The sequence below is a fragment of the Equus asinus genome, chromosome 15, assembly GCF_041296235.1.
Source record: "Equus asinus isolate D_3611 breed Donkey chromosome 15, EquAss-T2T_v2, whole genome shotgun sequence".
Classification (NCBI taxonomy): domain Eukaryota; kingdom Metazoa; phylum Chordata; class Mammalia; order Perissodactyla; family Equidae; genus Equus; species Equus asinus.
Window position 1 is genome coordinate 21,957,806 of NC_091804.1, and position 21,879 is coordinate 21,979,684.

Below are 21,879 nucleotides of genomic sequence, written 5' to 3' on the forward strand. Positions count from 1 at the left end.
TGCAAATGTCCTTAGGTCAAGAGGCCAGCCCAGACCATTCTCAGTCGGCCTGGAGTCAAAATTCTCAAGACAGACGGTCTAATTGGCTCAGCCTGGATGAGCTGTCGGCCCCTGGTGCAGTCTGTCCCCCGTTGGCCGGGGGACAGGGTCATGGAGGACAAGCATGCTTTGCTGAGTCTGGTTCTCAGGGAAAGGAAATTGTGAGCAGGGGAGACACTTCCAATATGCCTATTACACTGATGCTGGACTTGTTAAAATGCACATTCCTGGGCCCAAACCAGACACTTTACAAGCTTGCCTGGGGATTCTGATGCACAGCCAAGTTTAAGAATCATTAAGTTTGGATCTTTGCAAAGCAGGATTGTACAAACTCTAGTTGTCATCATTTATTATTCATAAAATTAGCATTCAGGACCTCGTGGTACACTCGTGACCTTGGGGAGGGGGTGGAAATCGCGTTGCTCTTTCTAACGAGTTATAGAGATGTTGTGATGAAGAGCCAGAGTGAGACCATCAGGATTCAAAGTAAGAAGTGCAATTACAACATAGAGGCACTAGAGGGCGCGCTAGCAACTGTCAGCACCAAGGATGCAGGAGGCAGAGTCGCCTCTCTGCGGAGACCTGGGGTTGAAAGATGCTAGTTGACATTCCACTCTTGTGCGCGCGCTTCTGTGCACACACACACAGACACACACCACCTGCCGAGGTCAGAGGAAGGTCCTCGTCGGGTTCCTTTGTCTTCAGCACGGGGAAATATCACTCTACAAATAGTGCTGTAGCTCTAATTGGGGCTTCTCTGCTGTTTGGCTGCCTGATTTGGGGCCAGGCTCCACCCCTTCTGGCCTCTGGGTCCCCAATGAAACTGCAGGGGTCAGGCTCTTCCGAGAGACAGTGGTCAGTAAGAGTTTTGCTTTGTGCCCGTTTGTGTTGCTGTCAGTCACTTCTAAGGGCTTTGGCCCTGCCACCAGGCTGTGAGGTGCGGTAACGCAGGGACCGTGTGTGGCTCACCCCGGTGGCCCCAGTTCTGCCTGACACGGAGAAGATCCTGAACAAATGCTCCAAGAGGGCAGTGTGGGGCCAGCTGACGTGGGTGCCTGCCCCCACTGATTCCGCAGGACCCTGGGTATGTCATCTCACCTCTTGGGGCCTCTGTTTCTCAGCTGCAAAACGGGCAACGACACCCACGTTGGGGTGTGAGTCTCAGTCTGCACCACTTTGTTTTTCTGTAACTGAGCATCATTTCTAATTTGAACTCCTACTCTGCCAGGTGGCAGAGGTCACTTCGAGCCACAGGAGGCTCCCCTTGCCCTTTTTTGGGGGTCGCATCTCAGGTCCAGTGGGCTTAATAGTGCCGAGGCGCTGACGCGGGCACGCGGGTCTCCACTGACCTCACCTGCGCGGCCGAAGACCCGACACCATCGGTCATTATCGTGTAGTCCTCGGTATCTGTCAGAACGGCCTGGTGGCCTAAACACGGGGCACACTTTCCTCCCGCTCCTATAAAACCGTCTAGGAAGACAGTCCTGGGTTAGCACGGCCGCGCCACGGTGTCTGTGCCAGTTCCCCCCGCCATCTGACCTGCCACGGCTCCAGCTGTCCAGCCCGCACTCCCGCAGGCGGGAGGAAGAGGCGCTTCCTTGGGGGTAGCACAGGACCCACCCACTTAAAGCCCATTGGCCAGAACTTATACACATGACCACATTCAGTTGCAAAGGAGCCTGGGAAATGTAGTCTTTACTTTCGGACCAGCATTCCGCTAAAAATTAGGGTTCCATTACTAATTGGAGGAGGAGGAGGTGGAGAATGGACACGGGGGATGACTAGCATAGTGCTCAGGGGCGCAGGTCTCCACTGCTCTCAGAATTTCTGTCAACTTCTCCTACCCAAGACCTCAGCTTGAGGCTGGGCGTTGCGGGCAGAAGGCATGGAAAAAATGAGGTCCCCTCCCTCTCGCTCTCCCCCCAGGACACAATAGAGGCTCAACTATTTCTTTAAAAGTATTTTTACTGCGAAATATTTTAAGCCTACAGGCAAGAATAAAAAGATAATACAATGAACATTTGTGTACCTGCCAGCCACCTTTATCAAATCTTGCCGTTTCCGTTATTTGCTTCAGACTTTAAGAAATTAAATATCACAGATACAAGTGAAGTCCTCAGACTTCTTCCTGAATCCCTTTCTCCACTTCTCACCTCAGAGGTGCCACCATCCTGAATTCAGTGTTTATCAGTCCCTTTTATGTCTTTTACTCTTCATACAAATTTATGTATCATAAATATTACAGAATATTGTTTCACAGACTTGATATAAATGGCTTCTTACCATATGATTCATTGTGCAGTTTGCCTTTTGCTGTCAGCGTTGTCTTTGAAATGTATCCACGATGGCGACTGTAACGTTCCCTGTAACGTTGGCTCGGCTGGGTCCTATAAGCGGAATATGGCTGTGGTGTGTGACTAGACTACTGTGTGTTTATACTTTTGATAGACAGTTAGGTTTTGTCAATTGTTTGCTATTAAATAATGCTGCAATAAACATCTTCATACCTGTCTCTTTATGCACATACACAAGAGTTTCTCTAAGCCAGTGGTTCTGAGAGTGTGGTCCTGGAGCGGCAGCATCAGCACCACCTGGAAACCTGTCAGAAATGCAAATTCTCAGGCCCCACCCGGGATCAGTGAATCAGACTCTCAGGTGGAGCCCAGCGGCCTGCATTGTAATGAGTCTCCTAGGAGATGCTGATTCTTGCTAGAGTTTGAGCACTGCCGCTCAAGGGTTTATACCAGAAGCCAAATCGCCACAAATAGAAAATGCACATCCTCAAATTTGCTAGATGCTGCTAGATTTTTCTCCAAAGTTTACACTCCCATTGGAAGTGAAACTTTTCTCTCATCCTTGCCAGCCCTTGATATCATTAGAATTTAAATTTTTCGCCAGTCGTTTGGGAAGCCGGGGCTCTGTTCACTTCTCAGTTGATGCTCTCTCTCTGGCCCTGGGAATCCCTCTTATGATTTCACACTTTCTCTCTGCCCTCAGGTCCCTGCCAGGGCTACTGCTTTGGAAACACACAAATCTTTACTCTGCTCTCCTGTGCCAGTTTCTCTTCCCAGGGGCGATGAGGCCTTGCCACCCTTGATTGCTGCCTGGGGGCAGGATCCCAGGGTAAAAATTAGTTACTCTGTACCTCCATATGAGCCGCTGGACCAGTCGGGTTCTCGGGTGTAAGCAACAGCAGTGGGAGTTATCAGCAGGATGTAGGGGCTCACAGAATCCAGGTGGCAGGAGATCCGGCTTGGGGAAACGGCAGTACCCATCCCAGAGCGGGAGGGAGGGAGGGGAGACAGAAAGGACCCAGGCTGGATGGGGCAGAGTCAGCTCTGCCTCCACCATGAACCTTGTCCCCACGTGTCCCCTCGCTCTTTGTGCCCCACTCCCAGGACTCAGGGTGACTGGAGTGTCTGTCTGATTGGCCAGGTTTCCGTCAACGCTCACCAACTGTCGAAATGAAGAAGGGTGGTTCCTCCTTGGTTTCTGTTCCAGGGAGCGGGCACCGGGATTTGCCCTTCAACAGGGCCTCCTGCAATGAGCCGTTCCTCTGAAAAGGAAGCTGGGGCACCAATAAGAATGGGGGAGGGGCTGGCAACCGGAGAGCCAAGAACATCCCCTGCTGGGTGGCCATGAGGTCAAGTGAGCCCCAGTGTGTAACCGATTTATTAACCAGTCTGACCTTGATGGGGTCTAAACATGAAACAGTTTCCCATTTCCCCAAGCGCTGCCTCTACAAGGCCGCTTGGTCCTTTTCTGTCCCTTAAGGACACTTTGTCACTTTCTGACTCTCCCCAGCTCCTCCCCCCGGTGGTCTACTCTGCTGCGGGGGCACATGCCAGCAGCCAGGCTTTTAGGCGAGGCAGCAGCAACAGCACTTAAGCCTGCTTCTTCCAGGGGTCTTGCCACCGGGAGCCCCCCAGGCCTGCCGTGAAGGATGTGCAGGTTCTCCGACCGCTGCCTCCCCTCTCAGCTCTGCCCTTCCCACCCCTGGGCTCTGTTCTTTGCTCAGAGGGAACAGGCAGATCTGTGGGGCAGCCACACAAGCCCGTGTCCAAGCGGGGTGTGAGATGCTGGTCACCCGTTCTTGCAGGCACCCCCTGTCTCTGTTAGGGGTTCCCCTGCATCACACCTCACTTGGTTTGAGGGTTTAAGAACAGAGGGAGGCCACAGCAACCCTCCTCCTTCACGGCTTCCCCGGGCTGACAACTCCCGGCTCCCACGGGTCCCTCTTTCCAAGTGGTCAGCTTAATCAGAGACTTCCTATGAGCTATGTAGAGGCTCTCTTTAGAGTCTAGGGTATTTTCCACCTCTTTCTGCCCAGCTTTCGGTCCTGGTTGCCAATTCTGGGGCAACAAAAAGTGCCTTCCCTCAACATGCTGTACATGATGGTGTTGGGAGCCCTTGATGATGGCGACAGCAGGGAACGGAGTATTGTTCAGAAACCCAGCAGGAGGGCGAGGGTCTCCCTCAACCCCCACATGCGTATGCACTATACACACACTCAAAAATACACTTTTTTTCATAAAGATTAGTGACGGAGAACTCCAAATAACAGTGGTTTCAATGAGATAGACGTTGATTTCTCTCTCATGTAACAGTCTACACAGGGAGTCCAGGGCTGTTACAGCAGTTCCACCTTCCTCAGGAACCCAGGCTTTTTAAATCTTATTTCTCCACCATCCTCAACACATAGTTGCTACCTCATAATCCAAAATAGCTGCTGGTGCTCCAGGCATCATGTTCACATTCCACCCAACAGGAAGGGTGAGAGGATGACAAAGGGCATGCCCCTGCCCTGCAAGGCAGCTTTCCAGAAGTTGCACACACTGCTCTATCTTATACCCTATTGACCAGATTTTGGTCACATGACCATATCTAGTTGCAAGGGAAACTGGGAAATGTAATCTTTTGTATGGTTGGCTACGTGCTCAGTTAATATCCCAGTGAGATGGTCTGAGCTGCTGACATACTGTTTGACCATCTCTCTCTCCCTCTCCTCCCCCCGCCCCCGTCTGGCTGGCAGTGGGAGCTGGTCAGGGGGGCAACTGCACAGGCTGTGTCATCTGCTCAGAGGAGAACGGCTGCTCCACCTGCCAGCAGAGGCTGTTTCTGTTCATCCGCCGGGAGGGCATCCGTCAGTACGGCAAGTGTGTGCACGACTGTCCCCCCGGCTACTTCGGCATCCGCGGCCAGGAGGTCAACAGGTGCAAAAGTACGTGCCTCCCCCTTGTCCTGTGCTCGCGTTGCTCTCCTGGGCCCCTCTGGCCCACATCCCACCTCTCACCCCAGCACAGCCACAGGGGAAGCAGGCGTGTGCCTGAGCCCAGACTCTGAGATACTTGCTTGGTTTCAGGCTGGCTCTGAAAGTCTAGGCAGGTCAATGCCCTCTCTGGTCTCAGCACTAATGGGGCAGGGGACCTTCACCTCTACCTTAGTTTGCTGTGTGGCCTTGGGCATGGTACTCACCCTCTCTGGGCTTAGCTCAAATGGGAAAAGGAGTCCTAACTCTAATTTTCCCTGTGACCTGGGACAAATCATGATCATCTCCTGAGCCTTAATGGAAATGGAGCACAGAGTCCTCACTCCCAGCCCAGACCTGCTGTATGACTTCAGGCAAGTCACTCGCCCTCTCTGAGCCTCAGCTCAAATGAGAAAGGGAATCCTGACCTTTAAATTCAAATACGTTAAATTCACATATGTCCATGTTACCTTAGATGTGTCACCTGCCCCACTGAGCCTCAGTTCCATTGAGAAAGGGAGTTCCCCTTGAATGCAGCCCAGGTTGACCTCGGACAAGCCTGGGCTTCCAAGGAGACACTGAGTCCCGACCCCAGTGTTGCAGAGCTTGGGGCTGCTCAGAGGCCCTACCGGGCAGCCCCCCTAACCGGGCGTGGCCCTGGCTCTGTTACAGAATGCGGGGCCACGTGTGAGAGCTGCTTCAGCCAGGACTTCTGCATCCAGTGCAAAAGGCGGTTCTACCTGTACAAGGGGAAGTGTCTGCCCACCTGCCCGCCGGGCACCACGGCCCAGCAGAGCACCCGGGAGTGCCAGGGTGAGTGGGGGCCTCCTCGCCCTGGAGCGGGGGCCTGGCGGGGGGTGTCAGGAGACCTGGAAGCAACAATGGTAGAATGTCACGTGGTCATGTCAGGTACACAGAGGAATCCTTCAATACCCTGGAACCATCAGAAGCACTGTTATGATGATTACTATTACTCCCGACATTGGCATCATTATTATTACCAAGGGAGGCAGCAGACGACGGAAGAAGAGCACTGACTTTAGAATAAGGCAGAACTGGGTTCAGTTCCTAGCTCTAAAACGTACCCATTAGTGACCCTGAGCAAGTCCCTTAAGCTCTCTGTCTCTCAGTTTCTCCAAATGTTAAAAAAGATTACAACAGAACATAGAACCCACCTCATTATGCGTGGGGGCAGGGGTTGTTATGGAGACTAAACGAGTCAATACAATTGAAAGTACTTGACACAGTCGCTAGCACACAGCAGGTGCTCACTACATGTCAGCTGTTGTTGTTATTACTGCTCTGTCTTCCTGCTGCTCCTTTTCAGACTCCTGGGTGAGCTCCTCTTTGGTGCTCTGTCCTTTCATGAGGCTGGTCCCAGTGTTCTCACCTGAATTGTCTATCTCTGCCCACACATTCTCTCTAGGCTCATGTTTGTGGTCATCCCAAGAGCTGATGGCTCCTGACTCGCTGTCCCCAGCCTCATCGCTCCTTCAGCAGGAGGCCCACATCCCCCCCCCCCCCGCCCTCTGGATGCCTCCTCCCCTCCCTCCCCATCCCCGGCCTGGTGCTTCCTCTGGGCTGCTTCTGTCAATGACCAGCTCCACAATCCATGGGTGGCCATGCTGGAGACATGGGCATCACTGTTGACTCCTCTTCTCCCTCTCCTGACATCCAATCCAATATCCTCATTCATTCACTCAAGAGAGATTTACTAGAGCGTCTGCTGTGCACCAGGCACTTTTCTAGGAGCTGGGGACACGTTGGTGAACGGAACAGACAAACCTCTGCCCTCATGGACAGGACATTTTAGTGGGAAGACAGAAGAGACACACAAGAATAAATACGGGTGTCACGTGGCAGACAGAAATTTGGCAGGGGAAATGAAGCAGAATAAAGCTCCCAACCCCACCCCACATCCCTTTCTCCCCACCCTCTGCCCATCGCTGGGACTATGGATGGCCTCCCGCCTGTCTACCTGCCTCAGGCCTCACTTCCTCCAGCACACGCTGGCTCTCATCCCAGCAGCAAGAGTGACTATTGCAAAGTGACAGTCTGATCAGGTGTCTCCCCTGCTCGAGGTCCTGCAGTGACTCCCATTGTCCTCCCTGAAGCCCTCCCAGGCTGTGGACAATCCGGTCCCCAGCTGCCGGTCTCTCCACCCCTATCATTTTTGCCTCCCCCATTTGAGTCCATGCTCTAACTTCCTGAGTTCTAGGCTAGTGTCAAGGGCCGAGTCACCCTGGGGACTTTGCTGGGGTTATTTCGTTCCTCCTGGAGCACTGCTCCCTCCTGCCCCTCCCTGAGCCTGGCTAACCTCCCTGCACCTACTTCAAGACTCAGGTCAAGAGGCTCCTCCTCCAGGAAGCCTTCCAGGTCCCTCAGGCTGGGACCTGAGCCCCCATGACTGCATGAGCACTCTGCCCTTCCAGCCTGACTTCTCTGGATGATGGACTGTAGGAGGCAGACCCAGGTCTGTGTTGTCCCTGCTGCATCTCAGCACCCACCTCGGTACCTCGCCCGCAGCAGGTGCTCAGTCTTTACTTGTCAAATGAATGCATCCAGCAGAAGGACCACCATTCTAAGGGCTGGAGACCTGGCTACTGGGCCCCACGGGATCTCACACGTGCTGTGTTCCATTGTAGAGCCCCTCCCATGTTCCCCCAGCAGGCCCCCTACGTGCTCTAAGCCTCAGTGTCCCAATCTGCAAAAAGGGATATTAATAGCTGCCCCATTCTCTGGCTTCCTCTCAGGAACTCTTAAAAGAATCAAATGTGAAAGAAAATATATACTTATATATATTTTAAAATTATTACGTACTAAGGAGTTTTATGTCCAGGACTTCGGCTTTCCTCACAACAGCACCGTGTAGCTTCCTCCTTCTGGCTGATCAAAGGCACATGATCAGGTTCAAAACCCTCGTGCGGCCTTCCAGCCTCACCTCCTGGCCCTCCGTCTGGAACCTCCACCCCGCCCGCGCTCCAGCTGCCCGTCCCTGAATCGCGGTTCACCGGGCCCCAGGCTCTGCGCGCTGGCCTGGGATGTGCGTCCTTCCATCTCAGTCTGATGCACTCCTCTCTCCCTTTAGCTCCTGTGTCGCCTCCTCGGGGAAGCCCTCCCCTTTGATGCCAGTTGGTCACTCTGGCTTCTGGGCCCCGGCAGCCTGTGCGCGCTTTAGCACAGTGGTCCCCCTTTATTCGTGGGGGCTATGTTCCCAGACCCCCAGTGGATGCCTGAAACCTCGGATAGTACGGAACCCTAGATAGACTATGTTTCCTCCTGTGCATACTTACCTATGAATTTCTAAATGAGGCACAGTGGGAGACTAACCACAGTAACTAATAATAAAATAGAGCAATTATAACAACATACAGTAGTAAAACTTACCATAGAGCTTAGCAACCTGGGCATATGATTTTTTTTCTTCCTTTTTAAGTCAAGAATGTTTACCTTTTCACCTAAAGGAAGCTTTTTACAGCTTCCCTTTGGCATATTCAAATTGCCACCATCACTACTCTTGCGCCCTGGGGCCATTATTCAGTAAAATAAAGGTGACTTGAACACAAACACTGTGACACTGCCACAGTCGATCTGATAACGGAGTCAGCTGCTAAGTGACCCACAGGCGGCTGGCACACACAGCGAGGACACGCTGGATAAAGGGATGATTCACGTCCCAGGTGGGATGGAGCGGGACGGTGCGAGATTTCATCGTGCTGCTCAGAACAGCATGCACTTTAAAAGTTATGAACTGTTTATTTTTGGAACTTTCTATTTAATATTTTGGACCGCAGTTGACCACAGGCAACTGAAACCGTGGAAAGCGAAACCATGGATAAGGGCGGACTACTGGAGAGCTCGCATCCAGGCCCTCCTAAATGGCTGTTGAACTAACTGTCTCCCCTCTGCCCCTTGTAGTAGCTTGTGAGTCCCTTGCATGTGGAGATGGTGTCCTCAGGGAACTGAACCTCAGACCCTGCCCTTGGTTCGGAAGGACACTCAGTGCCAGCTGACCCCGTCTGTCTGTCTGTCTCTTTCCCTCTCCACCCCACAGAGGAGTGTGAGCTGGGCCCCTGGGGCAGCTGGAGCCCCTGCACGTACCAGGGGAAGACCTGCGGCTCGGCCTGGGGCCTGGAGACCCGGGTTCGAGAGGCCAGCCGGGCCGGGCAGGAAGAGGCGGCAGCCTGCCAGGTGCTGTCCGAGTCAAGGAAATGCTCCATCCAGCGGCCCTGCCCAGGAGGTGAGCACCAGCTAGGCACGCGGGGCTGCAGCAGGCAGGGCCCCTGGGTGACTCTGAGCGGCCTCAGGATGCTGCCTCCACTAATAGTACCTGTCAGGCTGCCTGCCAGTCCACCATTCGCCATCCCTTCCTGTGGGGTAAGCTTTGCCCTCCCCGCTGTCCTTTCAAAGGAGGGTCTTCTTTGCTGGGGTCAGTACCAGATACATTCGGAGGACTGAGCTTGTCCTTGACATCAGGAGTTCTCTACCCTTTCAGACTGACCAGCTCCCTTTTCATAACAAGGATCTTGGAACGCCCTCTTTGCTGCTCTGAAATGGAGTTCACAGATAACGTAGCCCTCTTGCGCAGGCCCTTGTTTCTTAAATCTGTATAGCACCCTCACTGTAATAGAAAAGAGGCTTCTGGCAGTGCTCAGGCCCTCACCAGAGAACTTCGTGAAGTGGGGTCGCAGTGGAGTGATAGACGCGGTCAAGGCCTTGCATGCGTAGCCGCGTTGACATCAGAAATGCAGTTTCCCAAGTGGCGACCAACTCTGAACAAAGTCCAAGGAAACTGCCTGATCTCTTGCTTGACAGCACCCTGGCAGCCCCAGAATGCTCAGCGAATGGGACAGCGTTCAGAAGCGCTTGGCATTCACACACAAGACGGAGTTCAGCTCTGAGCAAGCAGGTTTCTCAGCCACGTGAGGGTGGGGCCGGCCGCTAGAGAACTGGATGGGATGGGGACTCCTCTGTGGGGACAGTCCCACGCAGCCTCTGATCCCTGTCCACTGAATGCCACTGGTCCCCCCTCATGGTAGCAAGCAAGATCACCACACAGAGTGAAGTAGCTCATGCTGACTGTGCACCGGCTGTGTGCTGGGCACTGTGCTAATTCTCTACGTCCATTAAGTCATTTAATCTGCACAGCGACACCATGAGGTAGGGATTATTACAGTCGTGTGCTGCATAATGACATTTCAATCAATGATAGGCCACTTATACAAAGGTGGTCCCATAAGATTAGTGCCGTAGAGCCTAGGTGTGTAGCGGGCTCCACGTCTAGGTTTGTGTAAGTGCACTCTGTGATGTTCGCACGACAAGATTGCCCGACGACACGTTTCTCAGAACGCATGCCCGTCGTTAAGCAACACATGACTGCATTCTCGTTTTACAGATGAGGAAATTGAGGCCAGACAGGTTGAGTCACTTGCCCAAGGGTTGCACAGCTAGGGAAGTATGGACCAGGAATTCAAACGTAGGTCTGTGTGCAAAGAGGAATCTAAAGTCCTGCTTAAGAGCGAGGGGCCACCCAGGGCCCACGGCTGGGAGGCGGCGGAGCCAGGCCTTGAACCTGGGGACATCCCTGGTTTCAGAAGGCCTTGTGTCTGGGTTGAGAGTGCAGATAGCAAATACGGGGAGCCAGGCCTTGAACCTGGGGACATACCTGGTTTCAGAAGGCCTTGTGTCTGGGTTGAGAGTGCAGATAGCAAATACGGGGGGCCTCTGGGAATCATAGTAGGCAGCTGGGGACAGAGGGTGAGGTTGAAATGGGGCCAGAGAAACCAAGACCCCAGACCCAGGGAAGCAGCCAGACAGTCCTCTGCAGCCCTCGTGCTGTGGCCACACCTCTCACGGCATCTGCGAGCTGGTGGTGGTTGGCTCTGGAGAGATGGAGAGAGGAAAGCTCTTCCCCCAGATGATGATAATAATAATAATAATAATATTAATAATAATAACAGCAGCAGCAAACATTCGGAGCGCTCACCATGTGCTGGGCACGGAGCTAAATGCTTTGTGACTACGACTCCTTTAACCTTCCCAACAGCCCTCCTGTGGGCTACCTGCCTCACCCGAGTTCCAGCTCAGACGTCTCCTCCTCAGAGAGGCCTCCCCCAGCCTCCCCTACCAAGAGGCCCTTTCCATCACATTGCATCATAGCGCTTACATCTTCCTGACGTGATGGCGCTCATTCTTGTGTCTGCTTCTTTAGTGTCTGTCTGCCTTACTAGAATGTGATCTCCCAGGAGAGCTAGCTCTCTGTCTGCCTTGTTCATGGCTGCCTCTCTAGTGCCTACAACAGGGCCTGGCACATAGAAGGTGCTCAGTTAACACTTGTTGGATGGGTGCATGGGAGGATAGATGGGTGAGTAGGTAGGTGGGTGGATGGGAGGATGGATGGGTGAGTAGATGGGTAGATGGGTGGGTGAATGGGAGGATGGATGGGTAGGTGGGTGGATGGGAGGATGGATAGGTGGGCTAGTGAGTGGGTGGGTAGGTAGGTGGGTGGATGGGAGGATGGATGGGTAGGTGGGTGGATGGGAGGATGGATAGGTGGGCTAGTGAGTGGGTGGGTAGGTAGGTGGGTGGATGGGAGGGTGGATAGGTGGGTGGATGGGTAAATGGGCAGATATCAGGCAGGCATAGGGAAGGGATGGGGACCCACAGCCACTCACCCCATGCTCCCCCCTTCAAAGTTGGCAGGGGCTGCTCAGGCAGCACCCACGCCCCGTCTCCCCAGTGCTGTTCTCACCTGAGGGCCAATACCATCAACCCTGGAGCTAGAGAGGGAGCCTGGCTTCAGTGCCCCCTGTGAGCTCAGGGATGGGACTAGGGGCCCCAGAGGTGGGCAGCATGACCTAAGGGGATGACCCTAAGTCTGCCCTGAGGAGGGGGAGCCCTGACTCCTGGGGAGACAGGCACGCAGTTGACACTGAAGAGATAAAATCACCCTCCCCTCCCTGCTCCCAGCTCTAACTGCCTCGCCCTGTGACCTTGGGAAGTGACTCCCTGAGCCTGGGTCTCTTTTGTTCAAGTGGCACACAGCTGCCTTGGGATAACAATGTATGAAAACAGCTGGGGTGTGGAGACACTTTGTAAACCAGAAATTTAGGGCTGGCTCTGCTCCCAACCATGCCTGGTCTTCTCACCTGTAGATGATAGTGACAAAGGGCACCTGGGAAGAGCATCCCAGGGGGAGGGCACAGCTGTGCAAAGGTGTGGAGGTGGCTGGACCGGCTGTGTTGGAGGGACAATGAGGAGGCCAGTGACTGGGGTAAAGTGAGCGAGGAGGAGGGGCTGAGGGGAGTGGGGAGGAGGGGGTAGGAGGGGCTGCAGGCCACGGGGAGGACATGGTCTTTTCTTTCAAGTGAGCTGGGAGTCACTTGAAAGTGATGCTAAGAAGCCCCACCCAGGCTGTGCCGCTGAGCAAGCGAGGCCCCTTTCTGTGCTTCAGTCATCTCATCTGAGAAATGGGGCTGATCAGGTGTTTGTGTTAGAAGCTCATATGGCTCCGCTTTGGGGGGGCGTGGGGGGGGGGGCGGGAGAGGTCACAGCTGGGTCAAGGTTCCGAGTTAGGTCTGGGGTTTGCATCCACTCCGCCCAGTGGGCACTGGGTGAACTGCAGGCCTGTGCTGCCTGTCCTCTGGGGCGGGGCCCGGCCGGCGGCCTCCCGCGCTGTCCTGAGTTTAACGTACCGTACGTACAGAAGGCACTTGGAAGTGGCTGGCCTGAGAGCACCGGCTAAACGCTGCTGCTGTCGCTGTCATTTTGGGGGGCAGAGCTGGGCCCGGGGTGAGTGGGGAAGCTGGTGCGGGACCGCGGGAAGGTGCTGGGTCTCCAGCGAATTGCCCCCTAACCCGCGAAGCGAGTGCACGTGGTAGGGTCATGGGCCCCCACCAGGCCACCCCGAGTCCTGACTGGGGGCCCTCGGCGAGTCAGCCCCTCCTCCCCCGCTAAGGACTGAGAGAGGGGTCCGGGGTCCGCTGGGGTGGGTTACCCGCAGCCCAACTCCAGCAAGGAGCGGGTGGGTGGTTCCGGCGGCCTGGCGCGGGCAGGGCACCCTCATCGCCTCCGGGCCTGGCTGGCCTCCGACACCGCGCCTGTCCGTGCTCCCTTTGCAGAGAGAAGCCCGGGGCAGAAGAAGGGCCGGCGGGAGCAGCGGCCGCGCAAGGACAGGAAGCCGGACCGCAAGCCCGACCCCGACCGCAAGCCGCCCGTCAGGGCCAGCCAGCCGCCCGCCTGAGCGCCTGCGCCGGCCACCACCCCTCACGGCCCCGCACCCCCTCCTCCGCCCCCGGTCTTTAATCCCACCTCGCCACCTCCTCGCGCTTTCCTCTGTCAGTCTACCTTTCCTGTCTTTTCCCCTTCTCCTGAGTGTCGTCCATCTCTCTTTTCCACCCTCCCCTCTGTGTTCTCTTTCTCAGTTTCCGTTTATCTGTCTGCCCTTCTTTTCCTTTCCTCCTGTTCTTCATTGTGTCCTCTCTCTTTCCCTCTCTCTCTCCCTCTCTCTCTCTCTCCCCCTCCCCCCTCTCTCTCTGTCTCTCTCTCTCTCTGTCTCTCACACACACACACCCCATCTGCCTGCCCCGCCCCACAGCCACTCCCTCCACTGTTCTTTAAAGAGAGTAAACGTCTTTTTCTAGGCCTTTCCCTAACCCCGACCTGACCCCACCTTTGCAGAGCAGGGGTTCCCAAGGGCAGGGCCCGGGCCACCGCAGAGGCAGCGCCGTGAGTCCTGAGCACCCTGCGTCTGCTCCAGAGGACACCCCAGCACCCCGGGCTCTGAGCACCTCCTGCTCTGGCTAATCTGGAGGCCACTTCCACAGTGTGGGCCACAGGTCCTCTAGGAAGCCCCTGGAAGAGCCCAGCCCAGACACCTTCCTCAGCTGGCCGGAGAGGAGCCCCCCAGGGCCTCGGCTGGACAGCCAGCCCTGTGCCCACCCAGTCTGCCCTCCTGGAAGCTGCCTGCAGCCCCTAACCAGTGCTCCCTTAGCGCCCTCCCTCTCACTGTTCCCTGCCCCCTGCTTCCAGGGCCTAATGGACTCCCACGTCCTTTGGGCACCCAAGCGCTGCCTCAGGTGGGGCTGTCATCCCTGGGGGAACCACAGGCTCATCCTAGACGAGGCCGTAGAAGCTGACAGGACCACTCCATTCCCTACCCTGGCACCTCCTGCCCATGGTACCCATGGGGAAACTGAGGCCTGAGAAGGGATTTGCCGAACGCCACATGGGGAAGCCAATTCCTGTGCCTTCCACCTGTTGGTCGCCCTGCTCAGCACATCCACAGCTGAGGGGGAACTTTGGGGGCCTCTGGGGAGGTGGTGAAGGAAGTTGTTGGGTCAGGAGCAGGAAAGATTCCCCATGTATCCACACCACCCTGACACCTGACCATTTGTATTTCACCGTGACACGGCACAGGCTAGCCGGAAGGGCGGTGGGAGGGTGCTCATGTTAGACGCAGCTTAGAAGTCAGTCTGTTTTCACTGCCTGTCATTCCACCAGCATAGCCCCTCTCCTCCTTGACTCCCCCAAGTCCCCAGAAAGGGGTGCTCCTGATCTGTGCTGGTATTGCTGGCTGGCCTGAACCAGAGGGTTCAGCATCCAGGATCAGGAAGTCTGAGACCCGAGGGGCCCAGGGTGGCCTGGGGCAGGGGGCTGCGCAGGATGGAGGAGAGGCTAAAGGTAATGAAATGGCACTCCTCCACCACAGGAGAGTGCCTACCCTCAGACCCACCCCCTGCCTAGCCCATGGGGATCCCCTAGCACTGCTTCCCGACAGACCCATGGCAGGGCTGACCCCCAAGGCCAACCTCACTCTCACTTCCCCCCTCGCCTCCCTGAGGACAGCTAGAGCCCTTCCTCGCCTGGCCAGGCCACCAGCTTCTCTTTGCAAAACTTTGTGCCTCTGAAATGCTCTGTTGTTGTTTCAAGACCACAGCATTTTTTTTAAATAAAGGGAAAAGAAAAATGAAACTTGCAAATCCTTCGTGGGCATCAAGCGGGTGTTACAAAACCATGATGCTTATGAGTTTGGAGTTGCCGAATCTAAACCATGTGGGGTGGTTTCCGCTGGAATGCTCAGGGCCGAGAGGGCCAGGGTGTGTCGGGGACTGTGGGGACCTCAGCTTGGGAATGATGCCAAAAGAAGAGGAGGGGCCCTCCACCCCTCAGGCCCCTCCCAAGCCGGGGGCTCGGCCACGGGGAGAAGAGAACAACACTGGGCATCCCCATCCCCAGGGCCTCTCATTCCCATAAATCACAGAAGTGGCCCCAGGAACCCATCTGTGCTCTGGAGGACATGTCTGAGGGGCCAGGGACATCTAGGAGGTGTGACAATCCCACCGAGCCATCTAAACACGCTGGGCTGCTGGTGAGAGTGGTCTCAGCATTGGGAGGCACAGGTTCGAGTCCCAGCCTGTCATGAGCAATCTGCGGGGTCTAGGCCAAGTCATTTCATCTTTCTGGGAGGAAAGTTTCCCCATTCAATGGATGAAGAGGAGGCACGACTGGATTACATCCATTGCCCCAATCTGGCTGGCCGATCAGCTCCCTCTGAGGAGCTTTTTAAAAATTCAGGTTTCAGGGCCCCACCCCAGACTTACTAATTGTAAACAAGTTTAGGAGCCGACTGAGAGCAAATACTCATTCCAGGACAAGATTAGGGAGTGAGCAGCTCTCTGGTGACCGCAGCCCCAGAGTGCAGGGCAGCTAAATTTGAGGGGGCTGCAATTCTGCCTGACCTCAGGGCTCAACGATCTGATTCTACAGAGTTTAGTGTATATATACTCTATATAGAGTTTTCTGATAAGACTCAAAGTCTAGTGTGTGGAAGGTTCTAAATTCTGCAATTCTAAGAGACCAAGATAGGAATGGAAGGTTCCAGTCCTACAGTCCCCTGGCCATGTTCTTTCCCTCGGGGGGCTTGGTGCTCTGTCCCCAACTGAGGGCTGTGGACCAGGTTTTGCTAAACGTTTCCAAATTAGGAGACGAAGTTCCCCCATGGCGTAAGCCCCTCCTGTCACCTTTGCATCTCAGGCGTCTCCTGCCCCCAGCTCCTACTCCCTTCCAATCCTGGCCTTTCCCACATCCCGCCCCCCCTCGAGGACTGAGGCGTTTTCCTGGGAAGGAGACCCTCCGTCTACCTGCCGGCGAAGCTCAGACTCAGGCTCCGAAGCCGGCGGCGCCCAGCGAGAGAAGGCGGCGGGGCAGAGCCCGGAGGGCGGTTCCAGCGGTGGGCACCTCCGGATGCTCTTTCAGCGGGAGGGAACCGCGGCCCCGCGCGGGCTGAGGAGTTCCCGCCCGACCCCAGTTGGGCCACACCAGGGCCCTCCCCGCAGGCCCACCGCCCCCGCCCTGCGCCCACTTGGTCCCCATCCCTGTGCCTGCGCCCACTCGGTCCCTATCCCTGCCGGACGCCACCCCGCGGCCCCGCCCGTCGTTCCCACTCCTGTCACTAGAGGGCGCCGCCCACCCAGGCACAGCGCAGAAGCCCGCATAGAACCCGGGCGCTTTTCTGGGGTCGGGGGACGTCCTCTCCCGGCGGGACCAGAGGTGGGGGAACGGCGAGGGACAGGCTACTCCGCCTCGGGCTGAACGACCACAGTTGCGATGGTGGCTTCGCGGAGTGGCATTCACAGCAGCGCAGAGACTGTCAGACCTCGGAGGTCCAGGACTCAGGCCCTTTCTTGCTCAGAGGGGAAACTGACTCTGAGGACCCCAGCCCATCGTCCCACAGCCGGTCACCATGACTCCGCGGGGGGGGAGGGGGGGAGGGGGGGCGTTCCTGGTGACTCGTGGAGCATTATACTTCTCCATTTTCACTTGTAGGAAAATTTCAAACCATCCTATACGGTCCTTCCGATTCAGGAAACGTGTATTCTTATAATAACAAAAACAATAGTAATAATGGTAATGATGATTAATAAGAATGTCCCGGCCAGCCCCAGTGCCCTAGTGGTTAAGTTGAGCACGCTCTGCTTGGGCTACCTGGTTCGTTCCCCAGGCAGGGACCTACACTGTTCTGTTAGCAGCCATACTGTGCTGACGGCCCACATACTAAAAAAATAGAGGAAGATTGGCAAGGATCTTAGCTCAGGGCAATCTTCCTCAGCAAGAAAAAACAGTGTCTTATGTGCGTTGAGCACTACTATGTGCCAGACACTGCAAACGCTTTAGGTGCAATATCTCATTTCCTTTGCTTTTCTCTCCTCGATGTAGATCCAGTAACTACCATTTTTCTGACTTCCCCATGCCCTACAGTTTCACATCCTTTATCTCCTGCCACCTCCACAGCAACCTGCAAGCTAACTTACAGAAGAGGAAACTGAGGCTCGAGTTAAAGTCCTTCAAAATTCATCACTCATCTCCTCATCCACTCAATAAATATGCGTGAAGAGCCCACTGTGTGCCTGGTGCCATGCTGGGGGCTGGTGATAAGGGTCCAGGCATGTCCCTGGAGCTCCGGCCTGCAGACAACTCGGTCACGATGGTGTGATGAGGCCCTGCTCAGAGGTCAGATCCAGGAGGAGGATCCGTCCACAGCCCGCGGGGCTCCCGGAGCTCGTCCTCTAGGACCGGAGAGCCGGGCTGAGAACTGAGAAGAAAGAGGAGGCGTTCCTGAGACAGGTGGGGAGGGTCCCAGGCACAGAGAACGGCGTGTGCAAAGGCTGGAGGAGAGGCTATTCGTGGGGCTGCCGACCCCAGCATTTGCAAGGCTCCCAGGCTGCCAGACCCTGGGACGTGCGGACTCAGCCCTGGAGTGTGCAGGCTCCCACCCTGCCCTGTGCGACGGGCAGCCCCACCCACAGCCCTGCCTTTCCCCTCAGCCTGCCGCCCACACGGCTGAGCAGATCAGCCAGCCAGACCTGCGACTAACGACGCCATCTGGGAAGTGGGTCCCCTAGCCTTGGCTGTCCTAGCCCCTGGCAGTAGGGTCCTCCCAGTGGAGGCCCCAGAGAAATAAGCCGTCCCGCTCTGCCCTGTCCTCACTCCTGATCCTCAGAGCCTGCGAGCATCCTAGGGTGGCTGTTGCTTCATGCCTGCAAGGTGGGCAGGTCTGCTCTGCAGCGACAGACAACTGGGACGGGGTTAATAGCTGCACCTTGATCCTCGGGGGGAGGAGCAGAGGAGCAAGCTAGGGAAGAACCAGACAGCAAGGCCGCAAGTCCCGTCTCCCCGCCAACCCACTGTGAGCCCTTAGGCAACACCTTGTACATCTCTCTGTGCCTCAGTTTCCCCATCTGTAAAAGGACATATTAAAAGTGTCCCTCAGGGTGTTGCTGTGAGGTTTAAATAAGTTGATACATTAGAAAGGGTTTTTATACACAGTAAGGGCTCAATAAAAGTTTCATATATATTTCATTTATTCACTCAACAAACATTTCTTAAGCACTGGGTCTGAGCCAGGAACTGTGCCAGGTACTTAACATTAAAAACTTAAACTCATCTTTCCGAGAGCCCTCTAAAGTGGATTTTATTATTATTCTTATTTTTTACAGATGAGGAATCTGAGCCTCAGAAAGTAAGTCGCAGAAAGGAACTCAAAACCTTGCCCTTCACCAGGTGGCCACTTCTTGAACAGGCACCACGGGGCTGTCCCCGTCAGCCCAGGGCGATGAGCATCAATGTGGGAGCAGCGTGTCCGGAGCTCCTCTGCTGTCTGCGCTCAGTGTTGCTCTGGAATTCATCTGGAGGAGGAGCTCCACATACACACACACCGGAAAAGATGGTCAACCTCAGTCAGATTAAATGACAATAAAAGCACACAGAGCCACCATTCTTCACCTATCTGATTGGCAAAAAAACAAAATTTGCAACACTAGGGCTTTGCCCCGGCTGTGCGTGAGCTGGCGATCTCCTACCTTCCTGGGGGAGGGGCGTGGTCCAACCTCTGCAGAAGGCGAGTTGACAGCTATCAGAATTGTGATGACATGTCTCCTGACCCAGCACTCCAGGGATTGATCCTCAGGTTAGCCTCACCCACGTGCAAAACGACAAGTGCCATGGCACACGGCTGTCCCCTGCAGCCTGCGTGTGATCATAGAAACCTGGCACATCCTGCAGGTCCGTGGGAGCTCTGGCTCAGATACGGTCTCCAGCACTCAAGGACACCCTGCCGCCGAGAGCACCCGGAGGAAGCCGCCCAGGTCCTGATGCGGAGCCATCGCCGGGGCGCACGGTCAAGTGGAAAAGGCAAGTTGCAGAACAGGGCGCAGGGTGCGTGGGGCCAGGGTTGGAGCCGGTGGAGAGAGGCTGGCTTTTCCCTTTTGTTCCTTTTGACTTTTGTGTGCATGTGAGGAAGACGGACCCTGGCACTAGAGTGGATTATGGTCCACTGCGCCCTATGTCACGCCTCCTCACAAGGACAGTGACCGTCGCCTCTCAGGGCCCCTCCTGGGCCTGTGGGAGACCCTCTCTGGGCCACACACACGGGAGGAGGGTGGCTGGGTCATGGGATGGAGCCCTGCTCACTGTCCCTAGGTCCTGCACCCGTCCAAACGCCCAGCGGAACCCGGCACTCCCGTCTCTCACACCCTCGCTAACACTCGCTGGTTCCCGACTTCCCAGTTTGAGCCAGTCCAGGGGGCAGGTACAGGGCTTGGCCCTCCTCACTGTTTAACTCACGTTTCTTGGAGGTTGTACGGACATCTATCACACACGGGGGGCTACATTCTCCCCCACTTTACAGGGGTGCCATTGAGGCTTAGCTCCCCAAATAGCAGAGCCCTCACCTCTCCCGCTGCCTCCCCGCCCACATGACCGAGTGGTCTCTGACTCTACATGTCTGTCTTCCCCCTAGACTGGGAGCCCCATGAGGGGAAAGCCGGGGTCCCACACATCTCCGGGTCCCAGTGCCCAGGCCCAGCCTGGCACAAGGATGGGCCCTGGTCACTGTTGAATGGATGAATGGATGAGCCCACAGTGGCTTTGGGCAAGAGTGAGACCTGGGGATTCCTGACAGGCAGCTGCCCTCACCCACAGGCTGCAGCGGGTCAGTGTCCAGCCACTACCCCAGGACCCACACGCGGCCTCCAGGCCCGTCATGAAAGCCACTCCCCGCTCGCCGCTGGAATCCTGCCCTCGCTCTCAGTCTGTGATGGGCAACTCAGCCAGCACAACCTCTGTCTGTGTAGGGCATTTGGAAATAGTTACCAAGTCTACAGACATATGGGTGAGTTTCTGAAATATCAGACTTATTGAAATATAATTTACTACAGTAAATAAAATTCACCCCTTTGAAATGTAAAGTCCAGTGTGTTCTGACAAATACATACAGCCATGAAACCACCACCTCCATCAGGACAGAGAACAGCTCCGGGAGCCCCCAGAGTCCCTTTGTGCCTCTTGGTGGTTGATCTCGTCCCTCTCCCATCTGCCCTGGCAAAGACTAATGGGGCTGCTCTCTGTCCACATGGTTTTCCAGAAGGTCGTGTAGATGGATCCTACAGAACGCAGCCATTTGAGTCTGGCTTCTTTCACTCCTCAAGGCCTTGGAGATTCATCTATATTTTTGCTTGTATCCGTAGTTCGTTGCTTTTCATTGCCGAGTAATATTCTATTGTTTATCCATCCACCTATTGGTGGACCATCATTTCTGGGTTTTGGTGATAATGAGAAAAGCTGCTATAGACATATGCGTGCAGTTTGTAGTGTGAACACAATTTTCATTTCTCTTGGGGAAATGCCTGGGAGTAGGATTGCTGGGTCTTATGGTAAGTATATGTTTAATTTTAGAAGAAATGGCCAAATTGTTTCCCAAGTTCCAGTTGCTATGTACCCTCACCGGCACTTGGTATTATCAGTTTTTTGTGGGTTTTTTTGCTGAGGAAGATTGGCTCTGAGCTAACATCTCTTGCCAATCTTCCTCTTTTTGCTTAAGGAAGGTTGTCACTGAGCTAACAGCTGTGCCCATCTTCCTCTATTTTATGTGGGATGCTGCCACAGCAAGACTTGACAAGTGGTGCTAAGTCCGAGCCCAGGATCTGAACCCACAAATCCCAAGCCTCCTAAGTGGAGCACGTGAACTTAACCACTATGCCACCAGGCCGCCCCCAGTTATTTTTAATTTAGGTGTTCTAATAGGCGTGTAGTGGTGTCTTACTTCGGTTTTAATTTGCATTTCACTGATGACTGATAATATCGAGCATCTTCTCAGGTGCTTGTTTGCCGTCCATATCTAATTTGGTGAAGTATCTTTTTAAATCATTTGCCCATTTTTTATTGGATTATTTGTTTTCTTATTACAAAGATGTGAAAGCATCTTAATATATATATTCTGGACACAAGTCTTTTATCAGATATGACTTTTGCAAATATGTTCCCCCAGTCTGTGGCTGGTCTTCATTTCCTTAACGGTGTCATTAGAAGAGAAGAAGTTTTAAATTTTGATTGTCAAATTTACATATTTTTTTCTTTCATGGTTCATGCTTTTTGTGTCTTATCTAAAAAATCTTTGCCTAACCCAAGGTCACAGAGATTTTATCCTGTGTTTTTATCTGGATGTTTTACGAGTTTAAGTTTGACATTTAGATCTGTGGTCCATTTCATGTTAATTCTTGTGTATGGTGTGAGGTATGGGTTAAAATAATTTTTTT

The 21,879-nt window shown here is 54.6% G+C and overlaps 1 protein-coding gene across 1 annotated transcript in view; it reads left to right on the forward strand.

Moving 5' to 3' along the window:
- Nucleotides 1-15,244, forward strand: part of RSPO4 (R-spondin 4) — a 37,817-nt gene extending 22,573 nt beyond the window's left edge. The window contains exons 2-5 of the mRNA XM_014845090.3: nt 5,072-5,260; nt 5,960-6,100; nt 9,342-9,527; nt 13,408-15,244. Coding sequence (XP_014700576.1) covers nt 5,072-5,260; nt 5,960-6,100; nt 9,342-9,527; nt 13,408-13,529 — 638 coding nt within the window. The 3' untranslated portion in view covers nt 13,530-15,244. The remainder of the gene's footprint in view (nt 1-5,071; nt 5,261-5,959; nt 6,101-9,341; nt 9,528-13,407) is intronic.
- Nucleotides 15,245-21,879: the final 6,635 nt, after the last annotated feature.